The 18,525-nt window shown below is 41.9% G+C and overlaps 1 protein-coding gene across 2 annotated transcripts in view; it reads left to right on the top strand.

Moving 5' to 3' along the window:
* Nucleotides 1–15,286, top strand: part of SCAPER (S-phase cyclin A associated protein in the ER) — a 583,444-nt gene extending 568,158 nt beyond the window's left edge. Inside the window, exons 31-33 of one of the 2 annotated variants that reach the window (XM_025390645.1) lie at nucleotides 9,285–9,476; nucleotides 12,215–12,266; nucleotides 14,735–15,286. In XM_025390645.1, the coding sequence (XP_025246430.1) occupies nucleotides 9,285–9,476; nucleotides 12,215–12,266; nucleotides 14,735–14,838 (348 nt within the window). In that variant the 3' untranslated portion in view covers nucleotides 14,839–15,286. The remainder of the gene's footprint in view (nucleotides 1–9,284; nucleotides 9,477–12,214; nucleotides 12,267–14,734) is intronic. The other variant, XM_025390644.1, reaches the window with a different exon arrangement.
* Nucleotides 15,287–18,525: the final 3,239 nt, after the last annotated feature.

Here is an 18,525-nt window from a genome sequence, read left to right as displayed (position 1 = left end):
GAAGAGGCAGAGTATAAGTAGGTAAAACAGAACTTGACCATTTTCTGTTGTTTCCTTGAATATAATGAGTTCTAGAGAGCTGGAAATTTTACTATAGGACATCATGATTTTATCTATTATGTATGTAGATTATATAATAGAGAGAGAGAGCAAGGGCCGGGCGCAATGGCTCACACCTGTAATCCCAGCACTTTGGGAGGCTGAGGTGGGTTCATCACAAGGTCAAGAGTTCAAAACCAGACTGGCCAACATGGTGAAACCCCATCTCTACTAAGAATACAAAAATTAGCCAGGCGTGGTGGCATGTGCCTGTAATCCCAGCTACTCAGGAAGCTGAGGCAGGAGAATTGCTAGAACCCGGCAGGCGGAGGTTGCAGTGAGCTGAGATCGCACCACTGCACTCCAGCTTGGGCGACAGAGCAAGACTCCATCTCAAAAAAAAAAAGAGGGAGCAAGAAACTACTACTTTATTTTTATTTTTATTGTATTTTATTATTTAGTGTCATAGTTTGGTATGGTCAGGGAATAAACTATTCCCATATAAGTGAATTTTTCAAATGACCAGATTTACCTTTAAAAAACAATATGTGGGCTGAGCGCGATGGCCCATGCTTGTAATCTCAGCACTTTGGGAGGCTGAGGTGGGTGGATCACCAGAGGTCAGGAGTTCAAGACCAGCCTGGCCAACATGGTGAAACCCCGTCTCTACTAAAAATACAAAATTAGCCGGGCATGGTGGCAGGCACCTGTAATCCCAGCTACTCAGGAGACTGAAGCAGGAGAATTGCTTGAACCTGGGAGGTGGAGGTTGCAGTGAACAGAGATTGCCATTGCACTCCAGCCTGGGTGAGAACAGTGACACTCCATCTAAAAAAAAAAAAAAGTGTTTAACATTAACTTTCCAGTCCCTTTTACAATATTATGACGTCTCCTTTCATCTTAAACCAATTATGCTGAATACATTATGTATTTTTGATGCCTTAAGAAATGAGTTCCTACTACGATGTTAAGGCACGTTATTATCATTATGTATGTGGAAGCAGATTTTTAAAGTGTAGCATACTGAGTAAGGATAATTGGTTATAACAAGATATTTTACTACAATACAGTAATGCTCTCTCAAGACCAACTGAAAAGGGTAGAGATACTTACTTTTACACCAAATGGTTCTAGGCAACTTTTTGAATTCTCATGTCTGCTTAAAATAATTTTAACTCTCACACCTTCACTTACTAATGTCAGCTGGTGCTTCTTCCTCTTGTGAATTTACTTAAACCAGGAGTGTCCTTTCTAAATGCTGATTTCATTCTAATCTAGGCCAGAAAGCCCACTTCTATTAGACTTGCTTCTGAAATGTGACTTGGTAGATTGCATTGGAGTTTGGAAGATTTTCTTGTAAGTAACTGGCGTGGATTTTGTGGAAATACTGGACACTCTGTGAAGGCAAGAATGTCTCTGATTTGTTCAGTATTCCATTCCCAGTGCCTCACACCATGCTTGGCTAGAGTAGATGCTCAGTAAATATTTGATGAATGGACTAATCTCTCTGCTCAGAGGCCTGCTTGCTCTCTTTCGGGTTCTTGACTGAATTCCAGGTGGTCACAGTTGGAGGAAAAGGTCCCTCTGGGTGAGGGAATCAGGCTGTTTTACATTTATACAACGTGATAGACTCTCCTTGGGCCTTCCTAGCCACTCCTTGGAATTTTATGGAGTGAATGTGACAATTGTCATTTTACAAATGTGAAATCTGCAAACTCTTTCCAGGAGAATTTGCATTTTTAATCCAGATTCGTGACCACTCACTATCCCACCTCCACTTTCCTTTCTTTTTTAAAAGTTAAATTTTGGGTAACACTATACATGCAATACCAAGTAGTAATATTACAAATATATTTGACATGATAGCATTTGTTTCAAAAATATAAGACAAGTTTTGCAAGGCACTCAAAACTTGTCAAGGCCGCTCCAGAGGCATCCAAATAAATGGCCATCCTAAGACAGTGCTAATTTGAAGTCACATGTTCCAACAGTTCACTCCTGAGAATCTAGCCCCATCACCAACCCTTCCTCTTTTTCAAGTTCTTACATCTGATAATATGAGACAAACCCTTGGCACAGCCAGCACATAACCAAGAACTGGTTATTTGATACCAAGCCAAGAAGAGTATAGGTTTTTTGAAAAAAAGTCTTTTGTGTTAATCTGTGTCAGTTGGTTTGTCTATTTGAATGGCAGTATGTCATCCTCATCTTCATCCGGACTGGCAGAGCCATGCAAGAAGCTGGCTGGCAGCCAGTCATGGAAGTGAGTTCAGGCCTAGTGACAGAGAGCCCTTCTGCCCAGGAAGGAGTGGCCTTATGAGTCCAGTGGCCATAGATGGGCCTTTGAGGTGAGGAAGAATCCGGCATTCAGAATAATAAGATTGCTAAGCCCAGCTCCGCCAATGACTAGCTGAAGGACCCGGGACAAGCTCTCTTGAACTTTCTGAGCATTAGTTTCCCCATTGTAAGAATATAGTCATCCATGTCTGCCCATTTCAGAGTTTAGAGACTTGGATAATGTAGGTAGAGGGGCTTTATAGCCTACTAAGTACTGTCTCTGCCAGTAAGAGGTTTTCTGCTGTGTTAACTGAGGTTTTGGCAAAGCATTGTCCTGGAAGACCTTGAATTCCTTCATACCAAGTGAAACACCAGTGTTGCCCACACCTGAAAAAGTGGGAGGAGCTTTTCCAGAACTCTTCTTTTTTTTTTTTTTTTTTTTTTGAGATGGAGTCTCACTCTGCCACCCGGGCTGGAGTGCAGTGGCCAGATCTCAGCTCACTGCAAGCTCCGCCTCCCAGGTTTATGCCATTCTCCTGCCTCAGCCTCCCGAGTAGCTGGGACTACAGGCGCCCGCCACCTCGCCCGGCTAGTTTTTTGTATTTTTTAGTAGAGACGGGGTTTCACTGTGTTAGCCAGGATGGTCTCGATCTCCTGACCTCGTGATCCGCCCGTCTCGGCCTCCCAAAGTGCTGGGATTACAGGCTTGAGCCACCGTGCCTGGCCTCCAGAACTCTTCTTTTAACCAGACCAGGGATCCCTGAGTTGGTGCCCAGGATCCTGAGGATTCTAATCCTAATTTTCTTTTAGGGTGAGAGACAGCTTATCACAAAATATATTCTTCAGGGACTTGATGTGCAGACCTAAGGTAATGTAGACACCACTGAAGCCTTCAATCCAAAAAATGCCATCTGTATTTCATGAGATGAGATGTGGTATGATTCTCCCCCAAGGCAAGGCACCAATTAGTCTGTTAACTAGGGGCCCCTTGTCACTTTATTTCATTCATTCCAGTAACTTTGAGGCCCTCCTTCTGTGCCTCGCCCCCAGCAGAGCAATGGAGGATTCAATACCAAAAACATAGTTCCTGCCCTTCTGGAACTTGGGATTCAGCTACATATACTTAGTTATGTGATAGCTGCTGCCATGTCTTTGGGTTGAAAAAGAAAGGCTGCCTTTGGCTGTGCTGCCTGGGAAGACTTACTGGGCTTAAGGATTTCCTTAAGTGCTTCAAGGGAAGCTCATCCTTGCCCTCAATCAGGAGTCCACAACACCAGCCTATTAGCTTTGGCTCTTCCTGCTCTGTTTTCAGGTTGACAAGTCTAACACAACAGCCTCAAAACACAGACATGCACAGTAAGTTAAGTCACTGTTTCTTTGTACCACTTACCTGTATTTCTTGGATCATGCTTTTCCTGGATTTTCTTTTCAGAGCTGTCAGAATACATTTCCTACTCTGACACTGCAAGATCCTGGCTGGCAGCCCCAGCACTGTTTGCACAGCTCTCTCCCATGCAGGCAAGGCCAGGGAGAGACCTCAGCAATGGCTTCCCAGGTGGCATGAAACTTGCTGATGAGTCCTAGCCAGAGAGTAGGGCCTGCCTCTGCCAGACCCTGTGCTCTGAAGAGTAGTCCTATGGAGAGATGGGGCTGGGGCGATGGGCGAGGGGGACAAGACGATGGAAAGCATTTAGGAAGCCTCACACAGGGAGGGGGATTCTGATCCTGAAAGTGTGTGGAAGTCAGGTCTAGCGGGAGAAGACTCAGAGCAGCAGAACTGGTCAGCTGACCAAACACTCATAACTAACATTGTTCTGTACTTTACGGTCACAGATACTGTCTCATTGGATCCTCATCTAAATCCTGAAGGCTGCCATCTACCCTCATTTTGTAAAGACTCTAAGGCTCAAATTAGTTAAGTGACTATAGCAGATCAGGGGGCAGAGCCAGACCTAGAGCCCGGGGCTGCCTAACACCAGCACTCTTGAGCTGTAGCTTCATGGCTTTTGGCCACTGAGAGACAATTGGCCCAGGAAAAGCCACTCAACTGACTCTGAAATGCACCTGCTTAGAAATGGTAGCTTTTTTTTTTTTTTTTTTTTTGAGACGGAGTCTCGCTCTGTCACCCAGGCTGGAGTGCAGTGGCCGGATCTCAGATCACTGCAAGCTCTGCCTCCCGGGTTTACGCCATTCTCCTGCCTCAGCCTCCCGAGTAGCTGGGACTATAGGCGCCCGCCACCTCGCCCAGCTAGTTTTTTTTGTTTTTTGTTTTTGTATTTTTTAGTAGAGACGGGGTTTTACCGTGTTAGCCAGGATGGTCTCGATCTCCTGACCTCATGATCCGCCCGTCTCTTCCTCCCAAAGTGCTGGGATTACAGGCTTGAGCCACCGCGCCCGGCCCCAGAAATGGTAGCCTTTCTAATGGAACGTAATTCCGGCTGAAGTTGATGAGAAATGATGAGGATTGTGCTATGGAATGAACTACTTTCCCAAAATTCATATGTTAAAACCCTAACCTGCAATGTAGTTGTATTTCGAGATAGGGCCTTTAAAAGGTAATTAAATGAGGTTGTAAGGGCAGTGCCCTAATCCAATATGACTGATGGCCTTATAAAAGGAAAGAAGAGATCTCGCTCTCTAAATGCACTCACCAAGGAGAGACCATGTGAGCACATAGCAAGAAGGCAGCTGCAAACCAGGAAGGCCCTCACCAACCCCACCATGCTGGTTCCCTGATCTCAGACTTGCAGCCTCCAGAACTGTGGAAAATAAGTTTCTGTTGTTTAAGTGGCCCAGTCTGTGGTATATTGTTATGGCAGTCCAAGCCAACTAAGATAGTCTTGTGTTGAATCTATGAGCTTCTTCCCTCCACCGAAAATTCACCTACGGTTTCCAGGTGCCCACTAGCCCCTGCTTTGAAGACTGAAAGAGGAGCTGTGCACCCACTGTCTTCTCTCCAGAGAACGATCAGGAATAGCTCCAAGGAAGCCTTGAAGTACTCTCTCGTGTTTTTTGTTTAGTCAAAGAGTTGCCATATGATTTCTCCCAAATTCAAAATGTAGGAATATAATTTTCAGTGAGAAAGATTATATTTATTTACTGATTTATTTTTATATGTCTCCCATGTGCTTTTAAAATAGGGGGTACAAGTGTACTGTTACACAGACATTGCATAGTGATGAAGTCTGGGCTTTTAGTGTAACAGTCACCTAAATAGTATATATTGTACCCATCAGGTAATTTCTCATTCCTCACTCCCCTGCCACTTTCCCACCTTTCCCTCCCATTTCTGTTCTTTCACTCTATATGTTCACGTGTACACAGTATTTAGCTCCCACTTACAGGCAAAAACATGTGGTATTTGACTTTCTGAGTATTTCGCTTAAGATAATGGCCTCCAGATCCATCCATGTTGCTGCAAAAGACATGATTTCTTTTTTGTTGTTGTTGTTTTATGGCTGAGTAGTATTTTATGGTATATTTATATATGCACATACATACCTCACTTTCTTTACCCAGTCATCTGTTGATGGACATTTAGGTTGGTCCATCACTTTGCTATTGTGAATAGTGCTGTCATAAACATACAAGTGTGAGTGTCTTTTCTATATGATGATTTATTTTCCTTTGGGTAGATACCCAGGTGGTAGTTCTATTTTCGGTTGAGAAACCTCCTACTGTTTTCCATAGAAGTTGTACTAATTTACATTCCCACCAACAGCATACAAGCATTCTCTTTTCTCTGTATCCCCACCAACATCTGTTATTCTTTGACTTTTTAATAATAGCCATTGTGATTGGTGTAAGATGGTATCTCATTGTGGTTTTATTTTGCATTCATCTGATGATTAGTGATGTTAAGCATTTTTTCATATGCTTGTTGGCCATTTGTATGTCAGAAATAATATATTTAAAGATCCAGCATTCTGGGTCATATTCTCATTCTTAATTGGGTACTTGGTGACACCAGTGTATACACTTTGTGAAAACTGAGCTATTCACCTAAGCGAGGTAGGTGAGTGGCCATAGGGGTGTGTGTGTGTGTGTCATCAATAAAAAGGTTACTTCTTTTTAAATTCACCACCTTAAAATCCAGAGCAATGGAGCAGTTTGCCCAGGGTCACAAAACCAGTTGGTAAGTAAATACAAGAACCCAGATCTCCTAGCTCTTTAGTTAGCACCTATTTAAGAATCACATCCAAGAACAAGGTTCAATTTCAATGTCTTTTGATCTGAATATTGTTGGAAATTCCGTTGATTTCCTCAGAGCCCTACTCTGCATCTGAAGGTGGACATCATATTTGAAAGACTGCTTCTCATTATTATTGAGGCCATGCATGCTCCCTACTTGCTCTCTCTAGCTGATGGGTGTGGCCATCAAAGAAATCTACAGGTAGTCCATTCTCTGCCGTTGGTGCAGTGCTCTGGAAAGAGTCTCTGTAGGAAGCCCCTTTATGTTTGTGTTGGCCTTGTGTACTCTGAAAGGTGAGGTAGGTGGCTGGTCAGGCTCATGGTGGTGCCTGCCTTAGGACTTATGGGCAGCCCTTTGTCTGGACAAAGGTGACAAACCGACAATTATTGACTTAGTAACAGCTCCATCAGTAAGGCAAATGAAGAGAACACCATAGTGTAAATCTGAGATGTCTCTTAATTATGCATATTTTGTTCATTGAGCAAGACTCTCATATCCCATGATGATTCTACTGACTTTGGAAAGCTCAAGCAGTCCAAGTGACATTTTACCACCTAAGGCCTAAGAGTGAATGGTTGAATGAAATAAAACTGAGCCCTGCCCTCATTTCCCCATCTATCAAAAAGCCCCTCAGACAACCCTCTCAAGACAACCCTACTCAAAACCCTGATCATCAAGGTCAGGCTGTTTGCATTCCCAGCCCTGCCCCCTGCCGCAAAGGGTAGCGCTTAGTCCAATTCAGCTGACAGTTCATCTGTGCTCATGACATCAGACTGCCACCCTCTGTGCCACAAGCCCACCTGAATTAGCCTACTGAGTGTTAGTGCTGAGGGCTGGCCCCTTCCCGAACCTCCTGATCCTGTCTCCACAATGTCTAAAATGTGGTTGGAAAAACAGCATAGACTAGATGTCCCATTCTGGCTCATAACCAAGCCATGGGATGGTAGGGTTGGGTAAAATTCCTTAGAACTCCAAGGTAACCAAACTGCCTACATCCATTTGCATCTTCTGCAGTCCAGGGATTTAAAAGTAATGGCTTCTGGCAAGTCATCTCACTGCACTGCTGGTCATCTCTGTAAACGGCAGCTGATAACTAGCTCTGTTCCTTGAGGGAAGCAACAGGTCCCTAAGGGGCTCTGCCTCACCCCAGTGAGGTTCAGGAGCCCAAATGGAGTAAGTTCCATTTAAGCTCTTCATGTTCTGTGCTGATATGCCAGGAACCAGGAGTTGTCTTTAACGTTGTGCCTGTGCCAGCCAGACTGGCTAGTAAAATATCTTTTTAATTAGCAAATCTTCCAATAATAGCGTTTTAACAGTGAAGTTGTAAAGAAAAAACTTGTTCTTAATTTTTGTCCAAGGAGGGGAAAAAAAAGAAGACTTCTAATAATCATATCATCATAAATTCTAATGTGACCATTTGGCTGTGTTACAAAATTTGTAGCTAATAGTTAAAATAAAGATTTAAGTAAATGCTTTTATCAATAAAGTAAATGACAGGGCATATTCTTCTCAGCCAGAGTCAGAAATGGCAGCACATAGCCATGTGCTGAATTGTCACACAGTGCAAGTCTTTAAAATTCCTTCTGGATTTGGAGGTATTAACAAGTCCCTATCAACAGTCTCTAAAGGCTTTTGATGTCATTTTAGCTATTGAACGAAAATATGTGAACTATTACTTTGTTGATTTTGTTCTTAAACTAAACTGCATTATCATCTGAGAGTGTGTTCTTAAAGTATTGTTAAAAGTACTTTGAAAACTTGTAAATCCCTGTAATTTATGTTTCTCCTGCCTCTGCTGTTTCATTCTGTCCTTCTGGTTTTAATTTGAATGTAGCCCTGTCTGGGTGTGTACCTGTAAAATTGTTTTTCCAAGTACAATTTACAGTTCTGACCTTAGGTTTACAGTGTTCCTAATCTTCTAGGAGCTTCCTCCTATACCACGAAGTGGGCTTTGGGTCACCCAGCTCTTTCATATTAGAACTCTCTAATCAAGGTTACTTGAAACAGAGCTAATTTTGACCTTTCTTAGTTTATCATGGAGGCCTAGGGAGTAAACTAAGAGGGCTTCCCTGCAAGCCCATTCGTTACATTGCCCTATTTCTTTAAATGTACACAGTTGTAAACTTAGACTGCTTCAAGACAACAGTCTCATTTATCTAAACAGTTCTCCTTTTAGACTCAGTGGCACTGATGGAAACAAAGATAAGAAGTATAGATTGGACAAAGGGTCTTTTGGAGCCTGTAACTTTTTCTGAAACTGTTCCCATTTTCCTTAGAATTAGCTTTTCTTTCTTGGACCTACCTGCATACAGAATAGATCTATCTGCATTGAGTGTATTCAGTGAGCTAAGTTAAGGGAAGACTGCAGTGGGCAGGGCCTTACTTTCTTGTGAGTGAGCTCTTTGCAGGTTTTAAGGAATATGACTACTCTGCTTTAAGGGGGCATGGGGAGCACTTTGTTAAAGCTGTGTGCATTCTGAATCCATTTCATAGGCGTCCTTAACTCCGTGGCAACTACACCTTTCATCATGGATTATAATAACTTTTAAATGAGTGCAAAACTTTCAGGATCTTTTCCTTAAGTTGGGAAATGAGATTTTTTTTTTTTCTGCTGTTTTCAAGTATCACTTAAATTAAGCTCTGGTATGGAGTTAGGAGTCTTTTTCTTTACACTCCTTCAGCATGTTTTCCGTGGTTCTAGTCGACACTGTTGCAGGCGGGTGACGGACAGACCGGGGCGTTTTGGCAGCTGACCTGGGCTGCTCCTCCATTTCAGGTGATAGTGCAGTCCGGCCGCCACCCCACAGTGCTGCAGAAGCTCTGCCAATTGCCCTTCCAGTATTTCAGTGACCCACGGCTGATCAAAATACTGTTCCCTTCACTTATCGCTGCTTGTTACAACAATCATCAGAACAAGATCATTCTGGAGCAAGAGATGAGCTGTGTTTTACTGGCCACTTTCATTCAGGTACCTTCTACGTTATACCTAATTGTCTAGCTTTATGTGTAAACTAATGCAACAGAAACGTAAAAGTAAGCCAGCTGTTTATTTTTGCTTTCCATACTACCTTTTAAAATCTTTACATATTTATGTGCTCTAAAATTAATTTTTAAAATATCAGCATAGTTTCTGAAATATTAGTGGAACCGCAGTTGGGTGTTATATAATTTCTACTTGGAGGAATTCAAGGAAAGGATATTTTTCCAGTTAATGAACTGGTAACCCGTACTCAGGAAATGTTTTTAAAAGACTGCCAGATTTCTTTAAGGCTTTAACTATTGTATTTATCTTGCTTTTATTCTAACTATAGGAAATAGATAATAATTGCTGAAGAAAGATGAATTAAAACTAGTCGTACATTTTTAAATAAATATGATTTTCATATATACATAATGTGTAAAATAAAAACCTGTTATATTGATTTTTTTTATGTAAAACAACTTTCAAGTACAGCCTTATATTTTTCTGATCCAGTTAAATCCTGTAGGGCTAGAATCAGAATTAGTGCCATAGCAAAGTACTATTTCCACATCTAAATTAACTCAGTCAACTGAAAAACCAAGTTGACTATGCTTTAACATTTGCTACTAACTCATCCTGTGAAATTTTTTGTCATTGTAGAGCATTATGTACTGAAAATCTCCCATTTCTTTCAAATGTTCCACCATAAGATGTGTTTTTGCTCCATGACACACATGTGATGAGTAGATAGTACTTTCTGGTCTTCAGAATAATGAAACAGAAAGCAGAGTTCTGTATTAGTATTCTTCCGTATTCTGGTGAATATACATCTATCACTGTCAGAAGGATATGACAGTGCCCAGCTGGCTGCGAACTAGAGGATAGCCAAGGAGTTCCCGGAGCCCTCATCTTAGACAGCATTTTGAAGTTTACATTTTCCAAACTATCCTGTATTAGATAATTAATAAACACAACTAGATCAGTTATGTTAGAAAAGTTTTGTTTTCGGCTTAATTGTTCTGTTTGAATCTACATTTTATTTTCTGAAAAAAAGTTAAATTAGATATTCAGATCTACAAATATGGATTTCAAAAACTGTCTTATAGTTAATATCTTAAGAAATTTTATAGTATATAACATCATATCGACACTTAGGATTCTTCATATATTTTTAGAGCCTTAGGAGTAAATTAAATAGAAAATACATTATGGGCCGGGTGTGGTGGTTCACATCTGTAATCCCAGCACTTTGGGAGGCCGGGATGGGCAGATCACTTGAGGTCAGAAGTTTGAGACAAGCCTGACCAATATAGTAAAACCCATCTCTACTAAAAATACAAAAACTAACTGACCATGGTGGCAGGCACCTGTAATCCCAGCTACTCAGGAGGCTGAGGCAGGAGAGTTGGTTGAACCTGGGAGGTAGAGGTTGCAGTGAGCCAGTATCGCGCCACTGAACTTCAACCTGGGTGACAGAGCGAGACTCCATCAAAAAAAAAAAAAGAAAAGAAAATACAAATACATTATGGATAATTTTAAGAATGTGCTCTTTCTAAATTCAGATTATTCATTCTTTTATTCAACAGGTAATGTTTGAGTATGTAAAGTGTGCTGGGCACTGACTGCTCTAGGCACTGCAAAATACAGCAACAAACAAAACAGATAAAAATTCCTGCCTCCACAGATCTTTGATTAAAGTGGGGGACAGTCAAGCAAAAGACAAAAAAAATTAGTAAAACAAATAGTATGTCAGATGCTATGCTAAGTGCTATGGCGCTAAGTGCTATGGCCATAAGTGCTGTGGAGAAAAGTAAGGCCGGAAAAGGAGCTAGGGACTTCGGGGAGATGATGTGCAGCTTTTTATGGTGTGGGCAGAGAGCCCTCAACAAAGACAGTGATGTTTGAGCGAAACCAGTTTCCTCTGTATCAGCTTAGTTCCTTATGTTTTCAACTGCATAGACAATGACTTATAATGATACAAATGATATCAGGATCTAAAGAGTATATATATATTTCTTGTGTTGATCTGATATTGATCAAAGTACTAAGTCTACCTTTATTACAAAAAAAAACTATGTATTTAACACACAAACTTTGTAAATGCTAAAATAATTTCTTATATAGTTTATTTCAGATAGCATATTAGACTTGTGGAGTTAAATCAAGTTTCTTTCTATAAATAATTGTGCTGAAGAGAATGGATATAGATAGGATTTTTGTTTATAAAGTGGTTCCTCAAGGCCTCTATGTGTTACATTATAACTAAGTTACTAGAAAATGATATTAAAATGGGAGCGGATTGTCTTAGGTTTCTGAAGATTTACATATTATATTTACATTTCTCATTTTCCATCTACATGCAAAATTACCAGACTTTAAGATTTAGCTGCAGAATACATAGGGCTCTTATATTTGTACTTTTTAAAAAATGATCAAAATCTGTTGATATTTTAAGATAGCAAATTTGGCTTAAATTCTAGTTTATTAGATAAAAAGTTATAATTTCCAAAGTAGGCAGCAAGCTGTCTCCTGGTGATAATTTAGCAAGATGTAAGTCATTACTGTTTGGTTTAAATTTATGAGAACTTGGACTACATAACATCAGTTTCTTCAACATTTATATTTGGGCCCCAAAATATTCATACAAAAGTGGTTGCATGAATCAGAAGTATATTTAAAACCACCCTCAGTGAAATTCTCTGTTCACAGCATTGATAGAAAAACACTTTTCTCTCCTCATACAGGATTTGGCCCAGACTCCAGGTCAAGCAGAAAACCAGCCTTACCAACCCAAAGGTATGTCTCTATTGAAATTAAATTTCATGTGTGTGTTAGTCAAATGGACATCTTTCTTATCCTTTCCTCTGGAACTTTTACATTGTATGTACGATTTTATACATAACCTAAAATTTGAGATTCAGATACCAAGTATATTTCAGTAAGTAAAAAAATCAATTTTGTCATGAAGCATGAATGCATCCAAATATGTATAGAAATCTATGGGAGTAAAAGAAAAGCACAAATATCTTTGTATAATAATCATCTCATGCAAGATATATTAAATGGTGAATAATCACTAAAGAGCTGCTTTGTAATACAGGAGCCAGATCATTAATATTGGCCCACATTACTCGCATAAATGCTGAAATCACATAGGTCTGGTTCCTTATCCATGTTCAGAATAAAGTTATCAGTAATAGTAGCCCACAATTTCCCCCTAAGTTCGAGTACTTGAACTTTTGTTTTGAAAATAATTGTTTTACATGGAGAAAAAGTCATCAAATTGGCAAAGTCCAAGGCAAAAGATTTACAAGTTTTTTTTTTCCCTATAGCATTCCTGCTGGGGTGTTTGTTGTGATCAGAGTCAGAGATTTAGAATTGTTACCGCATTTTTACTTTTTTAAATATTCTGCTACCCAGACTGTAATTGAGAAGTACAAGTTGCTCTTTGGCGGTTATGACAGCATCTCTGATGAATGAGACCCTAATCCAGATCTTCTTCAATTCTTCCATTAATTTGATAGTCTTTAAAGTGGCCATTTAGAGGTACACTCCCAGCAGGACCCTTTAGGGTACCCACCAAGAAACCCTTACTTGGTGGGGGTTGGGGGTGTTACCTTGGACTCTTTCACACACACAAAAAAAGTCCTGTACAGTGGACAGGTGTTGAAAAGTGCAAAGAAAATATAACTAAAGCTGTTACAATATCATGAAGAAAAAAAAAGACATTTTATTGACTCAGGCACCCAGAAAAGCTAAACAGAAGGCTATGCGACTTTTCAGAAATTCAAGTCAACATCCTTGTCGGTACCATTTGTCTGAGCAAGAATTAGTCTGCAAGTTCAGTTCTGCCCTGACCCAGTCACAGCCCTTTTTGTTTTGTTTTGTTCTGTTTTGTTTAACTACTGGCGGATACTTGGGAGAAATCAGCAAAATGTGTTACTATTCTTACAATTTTATTTTGAATAAATTAAAATGCTTGGAAAAATCTATTTATTTTCAGTTGTACAGCAGTTTTGTTTTGTTTTGTTTGCCACTAAGAAGTATAAGCATTTTTTTCTTACTCTTTCTCCTGATCATAAAGATGAGTCACAATTTGTTACATGGTCTGGAAGACACAGTCCCAGAAGCTGCCTCTGTCTGCTTGGTGGACTGAGGCCTGTGGAAGTGAACCTTCTTTCTTTTCCAAGGGACCATCTTCCCTGATATTCATGCTTTCCCCAGTTACAGTAGGCTTAACTCACAGAACAGCAAATAGGGAATTGGTCTCTCCTTTGCTCAGAAAGGGTCATCACTATGTTAATGACAGCTCATAATATGTTGCTTTTTTTTTTTTTTTTTTTTAAATTATGATGCCTCACTAAGTTGCCAGTTTGCAACTTGGATTATTTGTTCCCCTTTTGCCTAGATTAAGTCCCCATAAAATGTCTCAAGATATTTTGAGTTCATTGTCCAGGTAAACCTTTAAGTATAAAAGCAGCTCTTGGTAACACCACATTCTTATTGCCCAGGAAGAATTTTGGTTTTCAAATACCCACTGCCTGTCTAGCTGCAATTGTTTACTTTACCTATGCCACTGGCCAGTAAAGCTCCTATCATTCATTCCTACTGCTTTGTTAGATAGGCAGTGCCAGATTTGAATAATTTTAAAGATATACTTAAACTACATTCATGTTTTAAATTAAATAGACTTTCAGAAAACGTCATCATTTACATAAAGTTTTCCCCTTTCATGGCTAACTTAAGGATAGAATATAGGACTGTCATTTTAGTTTGTTCACCTTTTTTTTTTTTTTTTTTTTTTTTTTGAGACAGGGTCTATGTTGCCTATCCTGGAGTGCAGTCACTACTCACAGGTGCGATCATAGCAAACTATAGCCTCTAACTCCTGGGCTTAAGCAGTCCCCCTACTGCAGCCTTCCAGATAGCTGGAACTACAGCCATGCACCACTGTGCTTGCCTGGTTGCTAATTTTTTTCTCATTGTGGAGTCCAAAAACATCTTTTTTTGTAATTTATGTAAGAGTTAATGTCTGAATATGTTAAAGCACAAACTGGATTGTGGTTAAAATATGTCATATATTTTATACTACAGATAGATTGATACACATAGATCAATCACCTTATTTACCTAAAATGTGTCATGGTTTATTTGAAGTGGATATCTCCATTTTATACTCAGATATCAAAATAAGTTTAATTTATGAATCTTCAAAGAATTTAACCCTCTTTTATTTCACTTTTTTCTCTTTTTTTCCCCCTCAGGGAAATGCCTTGGTTCCCAAGACTATCTTGAGCTGGCTAACAGATTTCCTCAGCAGGCCTGGGAAGAAGCTCGACAGTTTTTCTTGAAAAAAGAGAAAAAATAAATGTTTTGGTTGATTCTGTATTTGAGTACCCTTGTTAATATTTTAAATTGTTCAAACAAACATTCTAATTGTTCCTTAAGAACTCATTTTCACATATTTATACTCTCCCCACACTGTAGATATGGCATGTACTTTACACTATTTATAATGACTGTAGATACTTGAATGTTCTACTTGCTAATTTTGCAAGTTGAGTGTATTTCATTTATGCAAAATATCTTGGAGTTTGATAACTTTCATCTTATGATAATATATACTTTGCATTTGTAATATTGGTGAAAGTAGACATAAAATTAGCAAGTCTGTTTTGTTCTTGTAATAAAATAACTTATTCTGTTTTTATTGTTGACTTTTCATGTTAAGGAAATATGAATCTGAAAGAAAAATGTTAACTCCACCCCTTGAAGTATCTTAAATAAAGACTTAATTAAAGTTTACCTGCTCTAAATTTAACTTTTAAAGGTCTACGGTAAAGATATTTGCAACACTTTTACATTCTCACTACATAATATGTTTTGGGGACTATTTGAAATCAACTTAGGGCATTGTATTCATTGGTCTGCCTGAGAACCTCTCTTGGCATTGCCAAGCTGAAATTATTCTCCTAAGTAAAAATTAGTAATAAAAAAGATGTGTCCTAGTGAATCACCCTAGAGTATTTTCTCTCATGGTTGTGAAATGAAGCAACGCTGAAGTAAAAGTCACACAAAAGGTCGAAATGGTTCTGAATGAGTTTCACACAACTCCTGTTCACTTCTCAGTGTCTGCCTGGAGATGTTGACCTTTTCATGTCTTGTTCTCATCGTTTCTCCACCTTAAGCTCACGGTCAGTGCTAAGCCGTTCACTGAGTGACATCAGTAGTAATTTCTGTCAGATAATGATCAAACATTACCAAGAAAAAAGATCCGGTTGGGAAAAAAAGATGTGAAAATGTATTCGACTCGGAGACTACGGAGCGGGGAGGGACTGGAAAATACAGAAGTTTTATGTTTTTCAAAATCAAACTTACCCACCTAGTGTTCTGGACCCTTCTTATTTGGAGACTCACAGAGCTGCCGGGTTACATATTTGCTATATTTTACTTCTTTGAAAACAGAAAATTAAAAGGTCTGGTTAAAAAAAAAAAAAAAAAAAAAAAGCGAGCTCCTCCCTATGCGATCGGCGCCCCAGCCGCCGCGGGACCCTGGCGTCTCCGGGGCTCAGCCCAGCCAATACCCCACTCCGCGGGTCTCCAGCGCCGCGCTCCGGCTCGAGGGCGGGGACCGGCAGCTCCAAGCCAGAGGGACGGGCTCTAGGGCCACCCCTCCCGCCTCGCGTGGCGACTCCGCCGCCGGGCACCGGGGAGCGAGACCCAGGACTCCAGCCGCCGGCCGCGGGTGCTCAGCAACTCCCGGAGCCGCAGGGCCGGGCTGAGCTCCGCGCCTGCGAGGCCGAGGGGTGGCCCCTGGCGCCCCCAATGCTCCTCCCGGGCGGGGGCTGTCGCGGGCCCAGCGAGCGACCCCGGGGAAGGAGGCAGGTGTCGGCCGCAGGCTCCTTCCACACCTGGAACAGGAGTTCCCAAAGCTCGCTGGCCCCGCGCTCTCGAGGCGTGGACGCAGCATCCTTGCAGCTAAAAAGAATCATCAAGTATTTATAAGATTTCCTGCAAGACGCTTCACAATAGAATATACTTATCTGGTCGGAAATTTGCCAGAAGCCATAAATAATTGAGACAGCTGTGACTAACCTCCCAGAAAGCATACCAGAATTCGCAATTAAACATTTAATTGAACGGTCTCATTGCCCCCTCGTCCTGGAGAGGAGGAGGAGTGAGAAGCAAACCCAGGCCCCACCCAGCCGGGAGCCTGCGCGGCTCCAGCCCGGGAGCGCCCCGGTGCCTCCCGGCGCACTCGGTTCCTGGGAGTCTCGAGTTCGCTGCTTTCGGGCGCCCTGGCCCGGCCCGGACAATTTAAGCTCCAGCTCCCTGGGCTTTTCCGGCTTCTAAACTCTCCGGGGCTCGAAGGAGCGCAACGCCCAGGTGAGCGCAGCCGCGTCTCGTTGCAGCTTGCGAGGACACAGTGCCGCCACAGGTTGCTTTCTCCCGGGGCGAGGGCCGCCCCCCGGTTCTTCCGAGGCTGAGGGGCCGCAGCGGAGACCGCTGGGCGGAGGCGAAAGGCCTCTGCTGGGCCCAGCCTGTGAAGTTGACGGTGCGACTGGGTGTGTTCGGTGTGAAAGCGACAACTTCGCCCCGGCTTTACAGCCCAGAATTTGAGTCAGGTAGGAGAGGCTGCCGAGGCCCGGGGGCAGCGACGTTCGAACGCTCAGCGGCGTTGCCCAAGCCAATTCCCCGCAGCGGCAGCGGCTCCCTTCCCCCGGAGCTCTGCGGAACACGCAGCCCCAGACGCGCAACTGGACGTCAGAGCCGCAGCTTTGGGCCCGGCCACTCTCCCGCCCTCCAGACTCCAGCAGTCGCGCGGCTGGCACCTCGAACCTTGAACCTGGCCCCGGGAAGCCTCGGTCCAACCGCGGCCTTCCTGGGTTATTTCTTCCAGGGCTCTTTGCCACGCTCTGGGAAGTCTTGAGTCTCGATAATCTGGGAAGAAATTACTCCTCACAATCCCCTATTCTTCCACTTCCTCGTCCCTGCTCCCTCCCCCCACGCCCGAACCCGGGGGTCTCCAGTTGGCTACTCTCAAACCACGCCTTAAACACGCTCTTTCCCAACGGGGAACCGGCCTTCCTGAGCTCCTGCCGGCCCCTGGGCTCACGCCTTGACCCACTGCCCGCTAGCTCTGACCTTCTGGACCAGGAGGCACCGAGGCAGATGGCTGGATTCACCTCGCACTCCCGCCTCTCTGGCAGGATTGTTGCTGGGGCCCCGAATGTGCTTTATACATTGAGCCGCTCCCCACCCAACTCCACATCTGGATCCCAATGGAGTATTTCCTGGTTGTGCCCTTGCTCTCATTACTACTCTCAACCTAGCTCTATTCATCTGCATCTTTCATGCACAGTCTCCATCAACAAGGTGCCAGTCTGTACTTGGCCACTCAATCCTCATAACTGCACTGAATCCCAGTATTTTCAAGAAAGTTTACTTTTACATCCATCAGACCCCGATTTAAAAGCCTCTAATCTTTCCCGCATCAGCTTAATAAACTCTGAATTTCCTGCTTTTATCACCACTCCACTGGGAGCTTCTCTGCAGATACTCATCCATTGTTTCTCTCTCTAGCATGCTGCTATTTGGCTAATTCTCTTGCTCTCTTTGGTGAACACCCATGAGAAAGCACAGTTAACTAAATGTGTGGCCATCTATGTCCTCCCCTAGGCAGAAGAGGTAGAACCTCAAATTTTCTAGAGAACGATCTTAGACAATATCCATTTAAATGCTGTATTTGCAGCTGACAAAATTGAGCTTTGTTATTCCACATTCAAAACATAAAGCCTGATTTCTGTTCCACAATCCATTAAATATTAAAGTTTGTTGGGAATACTGCCACAGGGACTGAATTTCCCAGAATTATGCAGTCTTTCAATATGTATTAAATTTTGTGTAAAAACTTACAGCCATAAACTTTCCATGTCTGGGAATCCCTTTCCTGCCTCAATTGCATAGAGCTATCCAAATTAATAGTTAAGTCTTCTGAGAAAATCATATTCTATGAATCTAGCTAAATAACTCCCACTTTCCACCTATGGCCTCT

The sequence above is a fragment of the Theropithecus gelada genome, chromosome 7a, assembly GCF_003255815.1.
Source record: "Theropithecus gelada isolate Dixy chromosome 7a, Tgel_1.0, whole genome shotgun sequence".
In the NCBI taxonomy this organism is placed as follows: Eukaryota; Metazoa; Chordata; class Mammalia; order Primates; family Cercopithecidae; genus Theropithecus; species Theropithecus gelada.
The sequence above is the reverse complement of the archived record's forward strand: the minus strand, read 5'-3'. Positions and strand labels throughout refer to the sequence as shown.